Here is a 23,395-nt window from a genome sequence, read left to right as displayed (position 1 = left end):
GTTTTTAATTTTTGTAGTTGTTGTTTTTTCGGTAATAAAATCTTTAAAAATTGTTTAAAAACAGAAAGTTTTAATATGTATAATAATATATATATTTAGATAATAATCATAAAAACTAATATTTAAAGGTTTTTGTTTGTTTATTTACTTAATTATCTTTTTCTTGTTTTTATACTTTACAAAGTGTGTGTGTGTGTGTTTCTTTTGAAATTTGTTTTATCAACTTTTGTGTGGGGTTTAGTTTTTTTTATTACTATTTTTATTTAAATATTTTATTTAGATTTCCTTTTTACAAAAATATACTATTATTTTTAATTTATTTTATTTTCTATTGTTTATTAGAGTAAGTGGTGTTTTTATTTTTGTGGTTGTTGTGTTTTATTAATAATCCTTTCTTTATTTTTTATATTTAAACTAATCGGAATCATCATCGGACGAATTTGATGATAATTGTAAATCATTTTGTAATAAATCATTAGGAAAACCACCATTAGTTGCAAAATTTCCACCACCACCACCTCCTCCTGTATGCTGTAGATTATTATTGAGATGATTATTTTGTTGGTATTGCATCTGTGGTGAAGATGTCGTCATTGGTGCCATACCCAAATTAGGCAGTTGATTCATTTGATTAATTGCAGCTCTTGTCGGTCTATCATCTTCTGTGCTGTCATCGGAATCTGAGCCACTTTCACTACCACTCGATTCGGATTCTGAACTGGAAGTCGATGAACTTAAGTCGGCAGCAATGTTCTGTAAGTAGAGCAAACGTATAAATTAATTAGAATTTTGAAAGTAAAACAAACGATGACCATTTTCTATAGAAAACTGCCTGAAGAAAATATTTTTTTACGAAAAATTTATCGAAGAAAACAATTTTCTATTGAAAACAGTCCAGAGTAGAAAATTTCATATTGAAAGATATAAAATATGTAATCCATTTTAACATTCTATAGTGTAGCCTATAATCTAATCTATGTTATAGTTTGTAGTATTATTGTATTGTTTGTTCTAGTAGTATTGTATTGACTTTAGACTAGACTATAGACTAGCCTAGGTACTAAACTCTAGACTAGACTATAGACTAGACTATAGACTAGCCTACAGATTAGACCATAGACTAGACTATAGACTAGATTATAGACTAGACTAGACTATAGACTAGACTATAGACCAGATTATAGACTAGACTAGACTATAGACTAGACTATAGACTAGACTATAGACTAGACTATAGACTAGACTATAGACTAGACTATAGACTAGACTATAGACTAGACTTTAGACTAGACTATAGACTAGACTATAGACTAGACTATAGACTAGACTATAGACTAGATTATAGACTAGACTATAGACTAGACTATAGACTAGACTATAGACTAGACTATAGACTAGACTATAGACTAGACTATAGACTAGACTATAGACTAGACTATAGACTAGACTATAGACTAGACTATAGACTAGACTATAGACTAGACTATAGACTAGACTATAGACTAGACTATAGACTAGACTATAGACTAGACTATAGACTAGACTATAGACTAGACTATAGACTAGACTATAGACTAGATTATAGACTATAGACTAGACTATAGACTAGACTATAGACTAGACTATAGACTAGACTATAGACTAGACTATAGACTAGACTATAGACTAGACTATAGACTAGACTATAGACTAGACTATAGACTAGACTATAGACTAGACTATAGACTAGACTATAGACTAGACTATAGACTAGACTATAGACTAGACTATAGACTAGACTATAGACTAGACTATAGACTAGACTATAGACTAGACTATAGACTAGACTATAGACTATACTATAGACTAGACTAAGACTAGACTAAAGACCAGACTATAGACTAGACCTTAGACTAGACGATAGACTAGATGATAGACAAGACGATAGACTAGACTATAGACTAGACTATAGACTAGACGTTAGACTAGCCTATAGACAAGACTATAGACTAGACTATAGACTAGACTATTGACTAGACTATTGACTAGACTATCGACTAGACTATAGACTAGAATAGACTAGACTATAGACTAGACTATAGACTAGACTATAGACTAGACTATAGACTAGATTATAGATAGACTATAGACTAGACTATAGACTAGACTAAAGACTAGACTAGACTAAAGACTAGACTAAAGACTAGACTATAGACTAGACGTTAGACTAGACTATAGACTAGACGATAGACTAGATGATAGACTAGACGATAGACTAGACTATAGACTAGACGTTAGACTAGACGTTAGACTAGCCTATAGACAAGACTATAGACTAGACTATAGCCTAGACTAGACTAGACTATAGACTAGACTATAAACTAGACTATAGACTAGACTATAGACTAGACTATAGACTAGACTATAGACTAGACTATAGACTAGACTATAGACTAGACTATAGACTAGACTATAGACTAGACTATAGACTAGACTATAGACTAGACTATAGACTAGACTATAGACTAGACTATAGACTAGACTATAGACTAGACTATAGACTAGACTATAGACTAGACTATAGACTAGACTATAGACTAGACTATAGACTAGACTATAGACTAGACTATAGACTAGACTATAGACTAGACTATAGACTAGACTATAGACTAGACTACAGACTAGACTATAGACTAGACTATAGACTAGACTATAGACTAGACTATAGACTAGACTATAGACTAGACTATAGACTAGACTATAGACTAGACTATAGACTAGACTATAGACTAGACTATAGACTAGACTATAGACTAGACTATAGACTATAGACTAGACTATAGACTAGACTATAGACTAGACTATAGACTAGACTATAGACTAGACTATAGACTAGACTATAGACTAGACTATAGACTAGACGATAGACTAGACGACAGACTAGACGATAGACTAGACGATAGACTAGACGATAGACTAGACGATAGACTAGACTAGACGTTAGACTAGACGATAGACTAGACTATAGAATAGACGACAGACTAGACGATAGACTAGACTATAGACTAGACTATAGACTAGACTTTAGACTAGACTATAGACTAGACTATAGACTAGACGATAGACTAGACGATAGACTTGACTATAGACTAGACTATAGACTAGAGAATAGACTAGACTATAGACTAGACGATAGACTAGACGATAGACTAGACGATAGACTGACTATAGACTAGACTATAGACTAGAGAATAGACTAGACTATAGACTAGACTATAGACTAGACTATAGACTAGACTATAGACTAGACTATAGACTAGACTATAGACTAGACTACTAGGCTAGAATAGACTTGACTATAGACTAGACTATAGACTAGACTATAGACTAGACTATAGACTAGACTATAGACTAGACTATAGACTAGACTATAGACTAGGACGATAGACTAGACATAGACTACTATAGACTAGACTATAGACTAGACTATAGACTATACTATAGACTAGACTATAGACTAGGACTATAGACTATGACTATATGACTAGACTATAGACTAGACTATATACTAGACTATAGACTAGGACTATGACTAGACTATAGACTAGGACTATAGACCTAGACTATACTAGACTATGATAGACTATAGACTAGACTATAGACTAGACTACTATAGACTAGACTATAGACTAGACTATAGACGAGACTATAGACTAGACTATAGACTAGACTATAGACTAGACTATGACAGACCTAGACTATAGACCTAGACTATAGACTAGACTATAGACTAGACTATAGACTAGACTATAGACTAGACTATAGACTAGACTATAGACTAGACTATAGACTAGACTATAGGACTAGACTATAGACTAGACTATAGACTAGACTATAGACTAGACTATAGACTAGACTATAGACTAGACTATAGACTAGACTATAGACTAGACTATAGACTAGACTATAGACTAGACTATAGACTAGACTATAGACTAGACTATAGACTAGACTATAGACTAGACTATAGACTAGACTATAGACTAGACTATAGACTAGACTATAGACTAGACTATAGACTAGACTATAGACTAGACTATAGACTAGACTATAGACTAGACTATAGACTAGACTATAGACTAGACTATAGACTAGACTATAGACTAGACTATAGACTAGACTATAGACTAGACTATAGACTAGACTATAGACTAGACTATAGACTAGACTATAGACTAGACTATAGACTAGACTATAGACTAGACTATAGACTAGACTATAGACTAGACTATAGACTAGACTATAGACTAGACTATAGACTAGACTATAGACTAGACTATAGACTAGACTATAGACTAGACTATAGACTAGACTATAGATTAGACTATAGACTAGACTATAGACTAGACTATAGACTTGACTATAGACTAGACTATAGACTAGACTATAGACTAGACTATAGACTAGACTATAGACTAGACTATAGACTAGACTATAGACTAGACTATAGACTAGACTATAGACTAGACTATAGACTAGACTATAGACTAGACTATAGACTAGACTATAGACTAGACTATAGAATAGAATATAGACTAGACTATAGAATAGACTATAGACTAGACTATAGACTAGACTATAGACTAGACTATAGACTAGACTATAGACTAGACTATAGACTAGACTATAGACTAGACTATAGACTAGACTATAGACTAGACTATAGAATAGACTATAGACTAGACTATAGACTAGACTATAGACTAGACTATAGACTATACTATAGACTAGACTATAGACTAGACTATAGACTAGACTAGACTAGACTAGACTAGACTATAGACTAGACTATAGACTAGACTATAGACTAGACTATAGACTAGACTATAGACTAGACTATAGACTAGACTATAGACTAGACTATAGACTAGACTATAGACTAGACTATAGACTAGACTATAGACTAGACTATAGACTAGACTATAGACTAGACTATAGACTAGACTATAGACTAGACTATAGACTAGACTATAGACTAGACTATAGACTAGACTATAGACTAGACTATAGACTAGACTATAGACTAGACTATAGACTAGACTATAGACTAGACTATAGACTAGACTATAGACTAGACTATAGACTAGACGATAGACTACACTTTAGACTAGACGATAGACCAGACTATAGAATAGACGATAGACTAGACTTTAGACTAGACGATAGACTAGACGATAGACTAGACGATAGACTAGACTTTAGCCTAGTCTATAGTCTATAGTCTAGTCTATAGTCTAGTCTAGTCTATAGTCTAGTCTATAGTCTAGTCTATAGTCTAGTCTATAGTCTAGTCTATAGTCTAGTCTAGTCTATACTATAGACTAGACTATCGACTAGACTATAAACTAGACTATAGACTAGACTATAGACTAGACTATAGACTAGACTATAGACTAGACTTTAGACTAGACGATAGACTAGACTTTAAACTAGACGATAGATTAGACAATAGACTAGACTATAGACTAGACGATAGACTAGACTATAGGCTAGACTATAGACTAGACTATAGACTAGACTATAGACTAGACTATAGACTAGACTATAGACTAGACTATAGACTAGACTATAGACTAGACTATAGACTAGACTATAGACTAGACTATAGACTAGACTATAGACTAGACTATAGACTAGACTTTAGACTAGACGATAGACTAGACTTTAAGCTAGACGATAGATTAGACGATAGACTAGACTATAGACTAGACGATAGACTAGACTATAGGCTAGACGATAGACTAGACTATAGACTAGACGATAGACTAGATTATAGGCTAGACGATAGACTAGATTATAGGCTAGACGATAGACTAGATTATAGGCTAGACGATAGACTAGATTATAGGCTAGACTAGACTCTAGACTAGACAATAGACTAGACTGTAGCCTAGACTATAGACTAGACTATAGTCTATCGTCTAGTCTATAGTCTAGTCTGTCGACTATTCTATAGTCTTGTCTATCGTCTAGTCTAAAGTCTAGTCTATCGTCTAGTCTATCGTCTAGTCTAAAGTCTAGTCTATCGTCTATTCTATAGTCTGGTCTATCGTAGTCTAAGTCTAGTCTATAGTCTAGTCTATAGTCTAGTCTATAGTCTAGTCTATAGTCTAGTCTATAGTCTAGTCTATAGTCTAGTCTATAGTCTAGTCTATAGTCTAGTCTATAGGTCTAGTCTATAGTCTAGTCTATAGTCTAGTCTATAGTCTAGACTATAGTCTAGTCTATAGTCTAGTCTATAGTCTAGTCTATAGTCTAGTCTATAGTCTAGTCTCTATAGTCTAGTCTATAGTTCTAGTCTATAGTCTAGTCTATAGTCTAGTCTAGTCTATAGTCTAGTCTATAGTCTAGTCTATAGTCTAGTCTATAGTCTAGTCTAGTCTATAGTCTAGTCTATAGTATAGTCTATAGTCTAGTCTATAGTCTAGTCTATAGTCTAGTCTATAGTCTAGTCTATAGTCTAGTCTATAGTCTATTCTATAGTCTAGTCTATAGTCTAGTCTATAGTCTAGTCTATAGCCTAGTCTATAGTCTAGTCTATAGTCTATTCTATAGTCTAGTCTATAGTCTAGTCTATAGTCTAGTCTATAGTCTAGTCTATAGTCTAGTCTATAGTCTAGTCTATAGTCTAGTCTATAGTCTAGTCTATAGTCTAGTCTATAGTCTAGGTCTATAGTCTAGTCTATAGTCTAGTCTATAGTCTAGTCTATAGTCTAGTCTATAGTCTAGTCTATAGTCTAGTCTATAGTCTAGTCTATAGTCTAGTCTATAGTCTAGTCTATAGTCTAGTCTATAGTCTAGTCTATAGTCTAGTCTATAGTCTAGTCTATAGTCTAGTCTATAGTCTAGTCTATAGTCTAGTCTATAGTCTAGCCTATAGTCTAATCTATAGTCTAGTCTATAGTCTAGTCTATAGTCTAGTCTATAGTCTAGTCTATAGTCTAGTCTATAGTCTAGTCTATAGTCTAGTCTATAGTCTAGTCTATAGTCTAGTCTATAGTCTAGTCTATAGTCTAGTCTATAGTCTAGTCTAGCCTATAGTCTAGTCTATTGTATACCCTATAATCTAGTCTATCGTCTAGTCTATAGTCTAGTCTATCGTCTAATCTATCGTCTAGTTTAAAGTCTAGTCTATAGTCTAGTCTATAGTCTAGTCTATAGTCTAGTCTATAGTCTAGTCTATAGTTTAGTCTATAGTCTAGTCTATAGTCTAGTCTATAGTCTAGTCTATAGTCTAGTCTATAGTCTAGTCTATAGTTTAGTCTATAGTCTAGTCTATAGTCTAGTCTATAGTCTAGTCTATAGTCTAATCTATAGTCTAGTCTATAGTCTAGTCTATAGTCTAGTCTATAGTCTAGTCTAGTCTATAGTCTAGTCTATAGTCTAGTCTATAGTTTAGTCTATAGTCTAGTCTATAGTCTAGTCTATAGTCTAGTCTATAGTCTAGTCTATAGTCTAGTCTATAGTCTAATCTATAGTCTAGTCTATAGTCTAGTCTATAGTCTAGTCTATAGTGTAGTCTATAGTCTAGTCTATAGTGTAGTCTATAGTCTAGTCTATAGTCTAGTCTATAGTCTAGTCTATAGTCTAGTCTATAGTCTAGTCTATAGTCTAGTCTATAGTCTAGTCTAGTCTATAGTCTAGTCTAGTCTATAGTCTAGTCTAGTCTATAGTCTAGTCTAGTCTATAGTCTAGTCTATAGTCTAGTCTATAGTCTAGTCTATGGTCTAGTCTAGTCTATAGTCTAGTCTATAGTCTAGTCTAGTCTATAGTCTAATCTATAGTCTAGTCTATAGTCTAGTCTATAGTCTAGTCTATAGTCTAGTCTATAGTCTAGTATATAGTCTAGTCTATAGTCTAGTCTATAGTCTAGTCTATAGTCTAGTCTATAGTCTAGTATATAGTCTAGTCTATAGTCTAGTATATAGTCTAGTCTATAGTCTAGTCTATAGTCTAGTTTAGTCTATAGTCTAGTCTATAGTCTAGTCTATAGTCTAGTCTATAGTCTAGTCTATTGTCTAGTCTATAGTCTAGTCTATAGTCTAGTCTATAGTCTAGTCTATTGTCTAGTCTATAGTCTAGTCTATAGTCTAGTCTAGTCTATTGTCTAGCCTATAGTCTAGTCTAGCTTATAGTCTAGTCTATAGTCTAGTCTATAGTCTACTCTGTAGTCTAGTCTATAGTCTAGTCTAGCCTATAGTCTAGTCTATTGTCTAGTCTATAGTCTACCCTATAATCTAGTCTATCGTCTAGTCTATAGTCTAGTCTATCGTCTAATCTATCGTCTAGTTTAAAGTCTAGTCTATCGTCTAGTCTATAATCTAGTCTATAGTCTAGTCTATATTCTAGTCTATAGTCTAGTTTATAGTCTACTCTATAGTCTAGCCTATAGTCTAGTCTATAGTCTAGTCTATAGTCTAGTCTATAGTCTAGCCTATAGTCTAGTCTATAGTCTAGTCTATAGTCTAGTCTATAGTCTAGTCTATAGTCTAGTCTATAGTCTAGTCTAGTCTATAGTCTAGTCTATAGTCTAGTCTATAGTCTAGTCTATAGTCTAGTCTATAGTCTAGTCTATAGTCTAGTCTATAGTCTAGTCTATAGTCTAGTCTATAGTCTAGTCTATAGTCTAGTCTATAGTCTAGTCTATAGTCTATAGTCGAGTCTATAGTCTAGTCTATAGCCGAGTCTATAGTCTAGTCTATAGTCTAGTCTATAGCCGAGTCTATAGTCTAGTCTATAGTCTAGTCTATAGTCTAGTCTATAGTCGAGTCTATAGTCTACTCTATAGTCGAGTCTATAGTCTAGTCTATAGTCGAGTCTATAGTCGAGTCTATAGTCGAGTCTATAGTCGAGTCTATAGTCGAGTCTATAGTCTAGTCTATAGTCTAGTCTATAGTCTAGTCTATAGTCTAGTCTATAGTCTAGTCTATAGTCTAGTCTATAGTCTAGTCTATAGTCTAGTCTATAGTCGAGTCTATAGTCTAGTCTATAGTCTAGTCTATAGTCTAGTCTATAGTCTAGTCTATAGTCTAGTCTATAGTCTAGTCTATAGTCTAGTCTATAGACCAGTCTATAGGCTAGTCTATAGTCTAGTCAATAGTCTAGTCTATAGTCTAGTCAATAGTCTAGTCTATAGTCTAGTCTACAGTCTAGTCTATAGTCGAGTCTATAGTTTACTCTATAGTCTAGCCTATAGTCTAGTCTATAGTCTAGTCTATAGTCTAGTCTAGTAGTCTAGTCTAGTCTAGTCTATAGTCTAGTCTATAGTCTAGTCTATAGTCTAGTCTATAGTCTAGTATATAGTCTAGTCTATAGTCTAGTATATAGTCTAGTATATAGTCTATAGTCTAGTCTATAGTCTAGTCTATAGTCTAGTCTATAGTCTAGTCTATAGTCTAGTCTTATAGTCTAGTCTTATAGTCTAGTCTTATAGTCTAGTCTTATAGTCTAGTCTATAGTCTAGTCAATAGTCTAGTCTATAGTCTAGTCTATAGTCTAGTCTATAGTCTAGTCTATAGTCTAGTCTATAGTCTAGTCTATAGTCTAGTCTATAGTCTAGTCTATATTCTAGTCTATAGTCTAGTCTATAGTCTAGTCTATAGTCTAGTCTATCGTCTAGTCTATAGTCTAGTCTATAGTCTAGTCTATCGTCTAGTCTATAGTCTAGTCTATAGTCTAGTCTATAGTCTAGTCTATAGTCTAGTCTATAGTGCTAGTCTATAGCGCTAGTCTAGTCTATAGCGCTAGTCTTGTCAATAGTCTAGTCTATAGTCTAGTCTATAGTCTAGTTTATAGTCTAGTCTATAGTGCTGTCTATAGTCGAGTCTATTCTATAATCTAGTCTATAGTCTAGTCTATATAGTCTAGTCTATAGTCTAGTCCTATAGTCTAGTCTATAGTCTAGTCTATAGTCTAGTCTATAGTCTAGTCTATAGTCTAGTCTATAGTCTAGTCTATAGTCTAGTCTATAGTCTAGTCTATAGTGTAGTCCATAGTCTAGTCTATAGTGTAGTCTATAGTGTAGTCTATAGTGTAGTCTATAGTGTAGTCTATAGTGTAGTCTATAGTCTAGTCTATAGTCTAGTCTATAGTCTAGTCTATAGTCTAGTCTATAGTCTGGTCTATAGTCTAGTCTATAGTCCAGTCTATAGTCTAGTCTATAGTCTAGTCTATAGTCTAGTCTATAGTCTAGTCTATAGTCTAGTCTATAGTCTAGTCTATAGTCTAGTCTATAGTCTAGTCTATAGTCTAGTCTACTAGTCTAGTCTATAGTCTAGTCTATAGTCTAGTCTATAGTCTAGTCTATAGTCTAGTCTATAGTTAGTCTATAGTCTAGTCTATAGTCTAGTCTATAGTCTAGTCTATAGTCTAGTCTATAGTCTAGTCTATAGTCTCGTCTATAGTCTAGTCTATAGTCTAGTCTAGTCTATAGTCTAGTCTAGTCTATAGTCTAGTCTATAGTCGAGTTTATAGTCTAGTCTATAGTCTAGTCTATAGTCTCGTCTATAGTATAGTCTATAGTCTAGTCTATAGTCTAGTCTATAGTCTAGTCTATAGTCTAGTCTATAGTCTAGTCTATAGTCTAGTCTATAGTCTAGTCTGTAGTCTAGTCTATAGTCTAGTCTATCGTCTAATCTATCGTCTAGTTTAAAGTCTAGTCTATCATCTAGTCTATAGTCTAGTCTATAGTCTAGTCTATAGCCTAGTCTATAGTCTAGTCTATAGTCTAGTCTAGTCTATAGTCTAGTCTATAGTCTAGTCTATAGTCTAGTCTATAGTCTAGTCCATAATCTAGTCTAGTCTATAGTCTAGTATATAGTCTAGTATATAGTCTATAGTCTAGTCTATAGTCTAGTCTATAGTCTAGTCTATAGTCTAGTCTATAGTCTAGTCTATAGTCTAGTCTATAGTCTAGTCTATAGTCTAGTCTATAGTCTAGTCTATAGTCTAGTCTATAGTCTAGTCTATAGTCTAGTCTATAGTCTAGTCTATAGTCTAGTCTATAGTCTAGTCTTATAGTCTAGTCTTATAGTCTAGTCTATAGTCTAGTCAATAGTCTAGTCTATAGTCTAGTTTATAGTCTAGTCTATAGTCTAGTCTATAGTCTAGTCTATAGTCTAGTCTATATTCTAGTCTATAGTCTAGTCTATAGTCTAGTCTATAGTCTAGTCTATAGTCTAGTCTATCGTCTAGTCTATAGTCTAGTCTATAGTCTAGTCTATCGTCAAGTCTATAGTCTAGTCTATAGTCTAGTCTGTAGTCTAGTCTATAGTCTAGTCTATAGTCTAGTCTATAGTCTAGTCTATAGTCTAGTCTATAGTCTAGTCTATAGTCTAGTCTATAGTCTAGTCTATAGTCTAGTCTATAGTCTAGTCTATAGTCTAGTCTATAGTCTAGTCTATAGTCTAGTCTATAGTCTAGTCTATAGCGCTAGTCTAGTCTGTAGTCTAGTCTATAGCGCTAGTCTTGTCTATAGCGCTAGTCTTGTCTATAGCGCTAGTCTTGTCTATAGTCTAGTCTATAGTCTAGTTTATAGTCTAGTCTATAGTGCTGTCTATAGTCGAGTCTATTCTATAATCTAGTCTATAGTCTAGTCTATATAGTCTAGTCTATAGTCTAGTCTATAGTCTAGTCTATAGTCTAGTCTATAGTCTAGTCTATAGTCTAGTCTATAGTCTAGTCTTTAGTCTAGTCTATAGCCTAGTCTGTAGTCTAGTCTATAGTCTAGTCTATAGTCTAGTCTATAGTCTAGTCTATAGTCTAGTCTATAGTCTAGTCTATAATAGTCTTGTCTATAGTCTAGTCTATAGTCTAGTCTATAGTCTAGTCTATAGTCTAGTCTATAGTCTAGTCTATAGTCTAGTCTATAGTCTAGTCTATAGTCTAGTCTATAGTCTAGTCTATAGTCTAGTCTATAGTCTAGTCTATAGTCTAGTCTATAGTCTAGTCTATAGTCTAGTCTATAGTCTAGTCTATAGTCTAGTCTATAGTCTAGTCTATAGTCTAGTCTATAGTCTAGTCTATAGTCTAGTCTATAGTCTAGTCTATAGTCTAGTCTTTAGTCTAGTCTATAGCCTAGTCTGTAGTCTAGTCTATAGTCTAGTCTATAGTCTAGTCTATAGTCTAGTCTATAGTCTAGTCTATAGTCTAGTCTATAGTCTAGTCTAATAGTCTAGTCTATAGTCTAGTCTATAGTCTAGTCTATAGTCTAGTCTATAGTCTAGTCTATAGTCTAGTCTATAGTCTAGTCTATAGTCTAGTCTATAGTCTAGTCTATAGTCTAGTCTATAGTCTAGTCTATAGTCTAGTCTATAGTCTAGTCTATAGTCTAGTCTATAGTCTAGTCTATAGTCTAGTCTATAGTCTAGTCTATAGTCTAGTCTATAGTCTAGTCTATAGTCTAGTCTATAGTCTAGTCTATAGTCTAGTCTATAGTCTAGTCTATAGTCTAGTCTATAGTCTAGTCTATAGTCTAGTCTATAGTCTAGTCTATAGTCTAGTCTATAGTCTAGTCTATAGTCTAGTCTATAGTCTTGTCTATAGTCTAGTCTATAGTCTAGTCTATAGTCTAGTCTATAGTCTAGCCTATAGTCTAGTCTATAGTCTAGTCTATGGTCTAGTCTATAGTCTAGTCTATAGTCTAGTCTATAGTCTAGTCTATAGTCTAGTCTATAGTCTAGTCTATAGTCTAGTCTATAGTCTAGTCTATAGTCTAGTCTATAGTCTAGTCTATAGTCTAGTCTATAGTCTAGTCTATAGTCTAGTCTAGTCTAGTCTATAGTCTAGTCTATAGTCTAGTCTATAGTCTAGTCAATAGTCTAGTCTATAGTCTAGTCTATAGTCTAGTCTATAGTCTAGTCTATAGTCTAGTCTATATTCTAGTCTATAGTCTAGTCTATAGTCTAGTCTATAGTCTAGTCTATAGTCTAGTCTATAGTCTAGTCTATAGTCTAGTCTATAGTCTAGTCTATAGTCTAGTCTATAGTCTAGTCTATAGTGCTAGTCTATAGCGCTAGTCTAGTCTATAGTCTAGTCTAGTCTATAGTCTAGTCTATCGTCTAATCTATCGTCTAGTTTAAAGTCTAGTCTATCATCTAGTCTATAGTCTAGTCTATAGTCTATAGTCTAGTCTATAGTCTAGTCTAGTCTATAGTCTAGTCTAGTCTATAGTCTAGTCTAGTCTATAGTCTAGTCTATAGTCTAGTCTATAGTCTAGTCTATAGTCTAGTCCATAATCTAGTCTAGTATATAGTCTATAGTCTAGTCTATAGTCTAGTCTATAGTAGACTAGACTATAGAGTCTTATAGTCTAGTCTTATAGTCTAGTCTATAGTCTAGTCAATAGTCTAGTCTATAGTCTAGTCTATAGTCTAGTCTATAGTCTAGTCTATAGTCTAGTCTATAGTCTAGTCTATAGTCTAGTCTATCGTCTAGTCTATAGTCTAGTCTATAGTCTAGTCTATCGTCTAGTCTATAGTCTAGTCTGTAGTCTAGTCTATAGTCTAGTCTATAGTCTAGTCTATAGTCTAGTCTATAGTCTAGTCTATAGTCTAGTCTATAGTCTAGTCTATAGTCTAGTCCATAGTGCTAGTCTATAGCGCTAGTCTAGTCTATAGTCTAGTCTATAGCGCTAGTCTTGTCTATAGTCTAGTCTATAGTCTAGTCTATAGTCTAGTTTATAGTCTAGTCTATAGTGCTGTCTATAGTCGAGTCTATTCTATAATCTAGTCTATAGTCTAGTCTATATAGTCTAGTCTATAGTCTAGTCTATAGTCTAGTCTATAGTCTAGTCTATAGTCTATAGTCTAGTCTATAGTCTAGTCTATAGTCTAGTCTATAGTCTAGTCTATAGTCTAGTCTATAGTCTAGTCTATAGTCTAGTCTATAGTCTAGTCTATAGTCTAGTCTATAGTCTAGTCTATAGTCTAGTCTATAGTCTAGTCTATAGTCTAGTCTATAGTCTAGTCTATAGTCTAGTCTATAGTCTAGTCTATAGTCTAGTATTGTAATCTATAGTTCAGTTCATAGTTTCGTCTATGGATTCTGTTATAGTCTTATCTAACTAAGATTTATTATATAGTTTACCTGTTCAAGAGCTGCTGCTTCACTGGCCAGTGTTGGCGATGAGGCAAGATCATTATGATAATTATTGTTGCTGTGGTTGTTGCTGTTACTATGATGATTGCTATTACGTATATTATTATTGCTATGATGATTATTATTATGATTACTACTATATAACGATGAGGAAGTCGAGGAATTGCCATTAGTGTTATAACGATTATATTGATTTTGTTGTTGCTGTTGCTGCTGCTGTTGTTGTTGCTGCTGCTGTTGCAATTGCTGTTGCCACTGTTGCACCTGTTGTTGTTGCGTTTGTAAGGATGAAGGTTGCTGTTGCTGCTGCTGCTGCTGATGCCGTTGATGATTGTTGTGTCGCTTTTGATTACTACTATTGTTGTGATGTGATTGTTTTGATTGTTTCGTTGGTGGTGCTGTTGAATATTGTTGTAATTGTGGTAAATCATATTCATGTCCTGAATTATTATGATGACTGGATGTTGAGGAGGAAGATGAAGCAGATATATTTGCAAGACCGCCACCACCACCGCCGCCAGCACCAGCACCTCCACCACTACCACCACCGCCAATACCAAATATTGAATCATCATCGTCAACAATCATGGGTATACTAGGTAATGTGGCCTGGCCATTGTTAGCATTCCATCTGGAAGAGGTTAGAGAAATAAGTTTTTGTTGTTTGTTTTAGATATATAAAATAAACTTACGCTGGAGCCGACTGAGGACTCTTATTGTTGTGATGACCCACACCCGCTGAAGGCGAACCTTGCATGGGAGAGTTGCGAGCTTTTAATTCAACTAGAAAATACAAGGAACAGATTAAGGCGAGAAAAGAAATACACTGAAATTTGCAATAGTTTACAGACTAGAATGTAGACGAGATTACAGAGTAGGCTATATACTAGGCTATATACTAGTATAATGTAGTCTATAGACTATAGACTAGACTATAATATAGGCCATAGACTAGACTACAGACTATAGACTAGTCTATAGACTAGACTATAGACTAGACTATAGACTAGACTATAGACTAGACTATAGACTAGACTATAGACTAGACTATAGACTAGACTAGACTAGACTATAGACTAGACTATAGACTAGACTATAGACTAGACTATAGACTATAGACTAGACTATAGACTAGACTATAGACTAGACTATAGACTAGACTATAGACTAGACTATAGACTAGACTATAGACTAGACTATAGACTAGACTATAGACTAGACTATAGACTAGACTATAGACTAGGACTATAGACTAGACTATAGACTAGACTATTGACTAGACTATAGGACTAGACTATAGACTAGACTATAGACTAAACTATAGACTAAACTATAGACTAACTATAGACTAGACTATAGACTAGACAATAGACTAGACTATAGACTAGACTATAGACTAGACTATAGACTACACTATAGACTAGACTATAGACTAGATTATAGACTAAACTATAGACTAGACTATAGACTAGACTGTAGACTAGACTATAGACTAGACTATGACTAGACTGTAGACTAGACTATAGACTAGACTATTGACTAGACTATAGACTAGACTATAGACTAGACTATAGACTAGACTATAGACTAGACTATAGACTAGACTATAGACTAGACTATAGGCTAGACTATAGACTAGACTATAGACTAGGCTGTAGACTAGACTATAGACTAGACTGTAGACTAGGCGATAGACTAGACTATAGACTAGGCGATAGACTAGACTATAGACAGCACTATAGACCAGACTATAGATTAGACTAGACAATGGACTAGACTATAAACTAGACTATACACCAGACTATAGACATGATTATAAACTAGACTAGACTATAGACACGACTATAAACTAGACTATAAACTAGACTATAAACTAGTCTATAAACTGGACTATAGACTAAGCTATATACTAGACTATAAACTAAACTATAGACTACACTGTAGAGTTGTTTATTCACTGTAGTCTAATCTATAGTCTAGCCTGTAAACTTACTTATCGTATTCCTTCTATTGCCAGTGGAAACTTTTGTTTTGGAAGTTATTCTCATTGTACTGTTTTCTAATTTTGGTGCTGGTCCTGTTGAGACAGCTGCTGAGGGCGCTAATGCATTTGAGGATGCTGCTACCGGCGGCATTGCTACAGGTGTAGGTACACTAGGTTTGTTTGTCATTTCACTGTTAAAAAGAAACAAAAACAAACAAAATTAATATTGGATTAAAGTAAAGCTTACTTAAGAAAAAAAAAAACGACTTACCGCGTCTTCTTTACTTGTATATTGTGATTTAATTTCTCTAATGTAATATCACCAGTCCTTTTGTCGAATATGAGTATACATTCTTTTGTGTATTTCTTTTGATTTCCTTTATAAATGGTATGAGGCACACCGGAACTAACTAGAAATATTACAAGAGAATTATATTAAAGTTAATACAAATCTTCAAAAGTTATAATATTTTCAAGAATTTCTTTATAAAGCTACATATTTTAAATAGTTATTTAACTACGTGTTAATTTAGCTTAAATCATTTGTTTGTATTTGCAAAACTAAAGAAATATCACCTGTCATAAATGCTATTATTGCCTTTGAAACAAACTTTCAAAGCAAAACAACAATATGATAAGAGCAATACACTACTTTAGAAAAAAAGCAAACGATTGGGGGCCAATACCGTCAGCACAAGCCACTTATTAAGTAAAAAAATTATATATTATTTATATAGAATAATAAAAGAAACTTCTTATCAGCCTCGAACTTTGTGTTATGAAATTGAAATTGCATTTTTTTTCTGTTTGTATGTAGACAAAATGCCATCAGACAAAAAGTTTAATGAAAAAATATCATTTTTAATAGTGTTTGATAAGATTGTTGTTTTTTTATATATAAAAATAACCAAAAAGTCTGTTAATTAAATCTTATTTATTGTGTACTAAAAAATATCAAGTTTTTTTATAAATAAATAAGAAAATAAGAAATTGTAGTCTTTTTTTTGCAAATTTTAACGCTTGGCTGATTTTTTGTTTTTTTTTTCGTAATTTATAATATTTTTATCGAATTTATTCTGAGCTTTTTAATTAATATTCATTACACATGGTCTAGTTAAACACCAAAGCTAAAAATAATAGGGTCGAAAGATTTGGATCATCACAGTCAAAATGATCCTCAAGTAATACCATACTATAGTCAGTCTATAGTCTAGTCTATAGTCTAGTATATAGTCTAGTCTATAGTCTAGTATATAATCTAGTCTATAGGCTAGTCTATAGTCTGGTACATAGTCTAGACTAGTCCATAAACTAGACTATATTCTAATATCTAGCCTAGTGTATAGACTAATCTATAGTCTAGTCTGTAGTCTAGTCTATAAACTAGTCTATAGTATATTCTATAGTCTAGTCTATAGTCAAGTCTATAGTCAAGTCTACAGTCTAGTCTACAGTACAGTCTATGTTTTGGTCTATAGACTATATTCTAGCCTATAACTTAGCCTATATTCTATTCCATGGACTAGTCTATAGTCTGCACTATAGTCAAATCTAAAGTCTATTATATAGTCTAGTTTACAGTCTATAGACTAGACTATAGACTGTAAACTAGACTATATAATAGACTCTAGTCCTGTCTAGTCTATAGTCTACTCTATAGTCTAGTCTATAGTCTAATCTATAGTCTACTCTATAGTCTAGTCTATAGTCTAGTCTATAGTCTAGTCTATAGTCCAGTCTATAGTCCAGTCTACAGTCTAGTCTATAGTCTAGTCTATAGTCTAGTCTATAATCTAGTCTATAGTCTAGTCTATAGTCTAGTCTATAGTCTAGTCTATAGTCTAGTCTATAGTCTAGTATATAGTCTAGTCTATAGTCTAGTCTATAGTCTATTCTAGTCTAGTCAATAGTCTAGTCTATAGTCTAATCTATAGTCTAGTCTATAGTCTAGTCTATAGTCTAGTCTATAGTCTAGTCTATAGTCTAGTCTATAGTCTATTCTATAGTCTAGTCTATAGTCTAGTCTATAGTCTAGTCTATAGTCTAGTCTATAGTCTAGTCTAGTCTATAGTCTAGTCTAGTCTATAGTCTAGTCTAGTCTAGTCTAGTCTATTCTAGTCTATAGTCTAGTCTAGTCTATAGTCTAGTCTATTCTAGTCTATAGTCTCGTCTATAGTCTAGTCTTTAGTCTAGTCTATAGTCTAGTCTATAGTCTAGGCTATAGTCTAGTCTATAGTCTAGTCTATAGTCTAATCTATAGTCTAGTCTATAGTCTAGTCTATAGTCTAGTCTATAGTGTAGTCTATAGTCTAGTCTATAGTCTAGTCTATAGTCTAGTCTATAGTCTAGTCTATAGTCTAGTCTATAGTCTAGTCTATAGTCTCGTCTATAGTCTCGTCTATAGTCTCGTCTATAGTCTAGTGTATAGTCTAGTCTATAGTCTAGTCTATAGTCTAGCTTATAGTCTATCCTATAGCCTAGTCTACAGTATAGTCTGTAGTCCAGTCTATAGTCTAGTCTATAGTCTAGTCTATAGTCTAGTCTATAGTCTAGTCTATAGTCTAGTCTATAGTCTAGTCTATAGTCTAGTCTATAGTCTAGTCTATAGTCTAGTCTAGTCTATAGTCTAGTCTATAGTCTAGTCTATAGTCTAGTCTATAGTCTAGTCTATAGTCTAGTCTATAGTTTAGTCTATAGTCTAGTCTATAGTCTAGTCTATAGTCTAGTCTATAGTCTAGTCTATAGTCTAGTCTATAGTCTAGTCTATAGTCTAGTCTATAGTCTAGTCTATAGTCTAGTCTATAGTCTAGTCTATAGTCTAGTCTATAGTCTGGTCTATAGTCTGGTCTATAGTCTAGTCTATATTCTAGTCTATAGTCTAGTCTATAGTCTAGTCTATAGTCTAGTCTATAGTCTAGTCTATAGTCTAGTCTATAGTCTAGTCTATAGTCTAGTCTATAGTCTAGTCTATAGTCTAGTCTATAGTCTAGTATATAGTCTAGTCTATAGCCTAGTCTATAGTCTAGTCTATAGTCTAGTCTATAGTCTAGTCCATAGTCTAGTCTAGTCTATAGTCTAGACCATAGTCTAGTCTATAGTCTAGCATATAGTCTAGTCTATAGTCTAGTCTATAGTCTAGTCTATAGTCTAGTCTACAGTCTAGTCTATAGTCTAGTCTATAGTCTAGTCTATAGTCTATTCTATAGTTTAGTCTCTATTCTAGTCTATAGTCTAGTCTATTGTCAAGTGTATAGTCTAGTCTATTGTCAAGTGTATAGTCTAGTCTATAGTCTAGTCCATAGTCTAGTCTATAGTCTAGTCAATAGTCTAGTCTAAAGTCCAGTCTATAGGCTAGTCTACAGTCTATTATATATAGTCCAGTCTATAGTCTAGTTTATAATCTAGACTATAGTATAGTCTACAGTCTAATCTGTAGTTTATTTTATAGTCTAGTCTATAATGTAGTCTAAAGTAGTCTATAGTTTTAACTACAGTTTAATCTACAGTCTAGGAATGCTGGGAACTTCCGTTCTCACTTTCAATTTTAATAGTTAACTATCAATTTAATCTGCACTGTAATATAACTTTTATTTCTATTTAATTAATTTAACGATACAAAGAGAAAATTATTGAATTAAAAAGAGTTGAGAAAAAAATGATATATAAATAACAACTATACATTTCGATTCATTTGCATAATCATTTGTACTGGAATTTAAATAAATAAAGTAAAAAAAACTTTATATTAAAAAACCAACAACACAAAACAACAAAAAAGTGAAAGGGAATTGTTGTTGTACAAAAAAAATATCATACCAACCAAACCAACCTAGTCAACACTCAAAAGATAAGAAAACATACAAACAAACATGAATGAATACAAATAGATACAAAATAAATTTTAAGCAATTTTTTGGGTCAAATTGCCAACCGAAAAAGAATTGCCAACGGATTATGACAAACTTAACTCGTGCAATAACATACACACTGTGTTTTTGTATATATTTTGCTGTTATTAAAGTTTAATAAATAAGAAATAAAAAGAAATTCAATTAAAAAACTAAAACAAGTTTAACAGGGATTAAATAAAAACTAAGTGAACTGAACTGCGCTGAAATACTGAACATTACTGAACTGAACTGCTGTGAACTGCCTGTCCTTAGGAAATTACTTTGTTTTAGTTTAAATATAGAAACTAAAAAGAAAACTTTGAACTTTTTAACAACCACCTTCTTGTTGCAAAAAACCTAGAATATTGGCAACATTGTGGAGACCTCAATTCAGGGTTGGAAGGGGCTGTGGGAGGCTCTTAACATGTGTCATTTATTAAAAAGGTTTTTCAGCAGTTTACATTTTTTTTTGTCTTGTAGCTTGTAACAAACAGAAACAGATTACAAGTCAATAAACTAAAAGAATTATAAACATGAACATGAATATATTTTTATAAATAATAAAAAACAAACTTTTAATAAATGTTCAAAACGGAAAGACAAAATAAACAAACAACAAATCATATAAAAATGTTAAATTATACTAGTCCATGGACTAGTTTATAGTCTATTGTGTAGTTTAGTCTATAAATTAAATTATATAGTCTAATCTATCGTCTAGTCTACTATAGTCTAGTCTATAGTCTAGTCTATAGTCTAGTCTATAGTCTAGTCTATAGTCTAGTCTATAGTCTAGTCTATAGTCTAGTCTATAGTCTAGTCTATAGTCTAGTCTATAGTCTAGTCTATAGTCTAGTCTATAGTCTAGTCTATAGTCTAGTCTATAGTCTAGTGTAGTCTATAGTCTAGTCTAGTCTATAGTCTAGTCTAGTCTAGTCTATAGTCTAGTCTAGTCTATAGTCTAGTCTAGTCTATAGTCTAGTCTATAGTCTACTATAGTCTAGTCTATAGTCTAGTCTATAGTCTAGTCTATAGTCTAGTCTATAGTCTAGTCTATAGTCTAGTCTATAGTCTAGTCTATAGTCTAGTCTATAGTCTAGTCTATAGTCTAGTCTATAGTCAAGTCTATAGTCTAGTCTATAGTCTAGTCTATAGTCTAGTCTGTAGTCTAGTCTATAGTCTAGTCTATAGTCTAGTCTATAGTCTAGTCTATAGTCTGGTCTGTAGTCTATAGTCTAGTCTATAGTCTAGTCTATAGTCTAGTCTATAGTCTAGTCTATAGTCTAGTCTATAGTCTAGTCTATAGTCTAGTCTATAGTCTAGTCTATAGTCTAGTCTATAGTCTAGTCTATAGTCTAGTCTATAGTCTAGTCTATAGTCTAGTCTATAGTCTAGTCTATAGTCTAGTCTATAGTCTAGTCTATAGTCTAGTCTATAGTCTAGTCTATAGTCTAGTCTATAGTCTAGTCTATAGTCTAGTCTATAGTCTAGTCTATAGTCTAGTCTATAGTCTAGTCTATAGTCTAGTCTATAGTCTAGTCTATAGTCTAGTCTATAGTCTAGTCTATAGTCTAGTCTATAGTCTAGTCTATAGTCTAGTCTATAGTCTAGTCTAGTCTAGTCTAGTCTATAGTCTAGTCTATAGTCTAGTCTATAGTCTAGTCTATAGTCTAGTCTAGTCTATAGTCTAGTCTAGTCTAGTCTATAGTCTAGTCTAGTCTAGTATAGTCTAGTCTATAGTCTAGTCTATAGTCTAGTCTATAGTCTAGTCTATAGTCTAGTCTATAGTCTAGTCTATAGTCTAGTCTATAGTCTAGTCTATAGTCTAGTCTATAGTCTAGTCTATAGTCTAGTCTATAGTCTAGTCTATAGTCTAGTCTATAGTCTAGTCTATAGTCTAGTCTATAGTCTAGTCTATAGTCTAGTCTATAGTCTAGTCTATAGTCTAGTCTATAGTCTAGTCTATAGTCTAGTCTATAGTCTAGTCTATAGTCTAGTCTATAGTCTAGTCTATAGTCTAGTCTATAGTCTAGTCTATAGTCTAGTCTATAGTCTAGTCTATAGTCTAGTCTATAGTCTAGTCTATAGTCTAGTCTATAGTCTAGTCTATAGTCTAGTCTATAGTCTAGTCTATAGTCTAGTCTATAGTCTAGTCTATAGTCTAGTCTATAGTCTAGTCTATAGTCTAGTCTATAGTCTACTCTATAGTCTAGTCTATAGTCTAGTCTATAGTCTAGTCTATAGTCTAGTCTATAGTTAGTCTATAGTCTAGTCTATAGTCCTAGTCTATAGTCTAGTCTATAGTCTAGTCTATAGTCTAGTCTATAGTCTAGTCTATAGTCTAGTCTATAGTCTAGTCTATAGTCTAGTCTATAGTCTAGTCTATAGTCTAGTCTATAGTCTAGTCTATAGTCTAGTCTATATTCTAGTCTATAGTCTAGTCTATAGTCTAGTCTATAGTATAGTCTATAGTCTAGTCTATAGTCTAGTCTATAGTCTAGTCTATAGTCTAGTCTATAGTCTAGTCTATAGTCTAGTCTATAGTCCTAGTCTATAGTCTAGTCTATAGTCTAGTCTATAGTTAGTCTATAGTCTAGCTATAGTCTACTAGTCTATAGTCTAGTCTATAGTCTAGTCTATAGTCTAATCTAGTCCTATAGTCTAGTCTATAGTCTAGTCTACAGTCTAGTAGTCTAGTCTATAGTCTAGTCTGTCTAGTCTATAGTCTAGTCTATAGTCTAGTCTATAGTATAGTCTATAGTCTAGTCTATAGTCTAGTCTATAGTCTAGTCTATAGTCTAGTCTATAGTCTAGTCTATAGTCTAGTCTATAGTCTAGTCTATAGTCTAGTCTATAGTCTAGTCTATAGTCTAGTCTATAGTCTAGTCTAGAGTCTAGTCTATAGTCTAATCTAGTCTATAGTCTAGTCTATAGTCTAATCTAGTCTATAGTCTAGTCTATAGTCTAGTCTATAGTCTATAGTATAATCCATTATCTAGTTTATGGTCAAGTCTATAGTCTAGTATATAGTCTAGTGACTAGACTATAGACATACTATAAACTAGACTCTAGTCTATAGTCTAGCATATAGTCTAGTTTATAGCCTTGTCTATAGTCTAGTTTATAGTCCTACAGTAAAGTCTATAGTCTAATATAGTATATATTCTAGTCTATAACTCAGTCTATACTTTAGTCTAAATGTTAAATTACACAATTAAAAAGTATTGCAAAATTTGGAAATAAACCTTAACACCAACGAAAATAAAAGAAAATAAATTATGTTCTTTTTTTTTCAAAATTGCTGATTTTTCAGACTTTCCGGCACATTGACAAGTTCATTAACAAATTATCAATTTAAAAAAAAAAAGACTGCTTAATCAACATT

At 33.0% G+C, this 23,395-nt stretch overlaps 1 protein-coding gene across 3 annotated transcripts in view; it reads right to left on the bottom strand.

Annotated features, from left to right (window-relative positions):
- Positions 1–410: 410 nt before the first annotated feature.
- Positions 411–23,395, bottom strand: part of LOC119607715 (ell-associated factor Eaf) — a 33,014-nt gene continuing 10,029 nt past the window's right edge. For 2 of the 3 annotated variants that reach the window (XM_037961791.1, XM_037961790.1), the window contains exons 4-8: positions 16,392–16,530; positions 16,130–16,311; positions 14,829–14,919; positions 14,125–14,767; positions 411–753 (exon numbers count right to left, since the gene is read on the bottom strand). In XM_037961791.1, the coding sequence (XP_037817719.1) occupies positions 415–753; positions 14,125–14,767; positions 14,829–14,919; positions 16,130–16,311; positions 16,392–16,530 (1,394 nt within the window). In that variant the 3' untranslated portion in view covers positions 411–414. Of the gene's footprint in view, positions 754–14,124; positions 14,768–14,828; positions 14,920–16,129; positions 16,312–16,391; positions 16,531–16,696; positions 16,787–23,395 lie in introns of those variants that run through there. The other variant, XM_037961792.1, reaches the window with a different exon arrangement.

The sequence above is a fragment of the Lucilia sericata genome, unplaced genomic scaffold (assembly GCF_015586225.1).
Source record: "Lucilia sericata isolate MDLA Ls3-8-SP2 unplaced genomic scaffold, ASM1558622v1 Contig000736F_arrow, whole genome shotgun sequence".
Classification (NCBI taxonomy): domain Eukaryota; kingdom Metazoa; phylum Arthropoda; class Insecta; order Diptera; family Calliphoridae; genus Lucilia; species Lucilia sericata.
The sequence above is the reverse complement of the archived record's forward strand: the minus strand, read 5'-3'. Positions and strand labels throughout refer to the sequence as shown.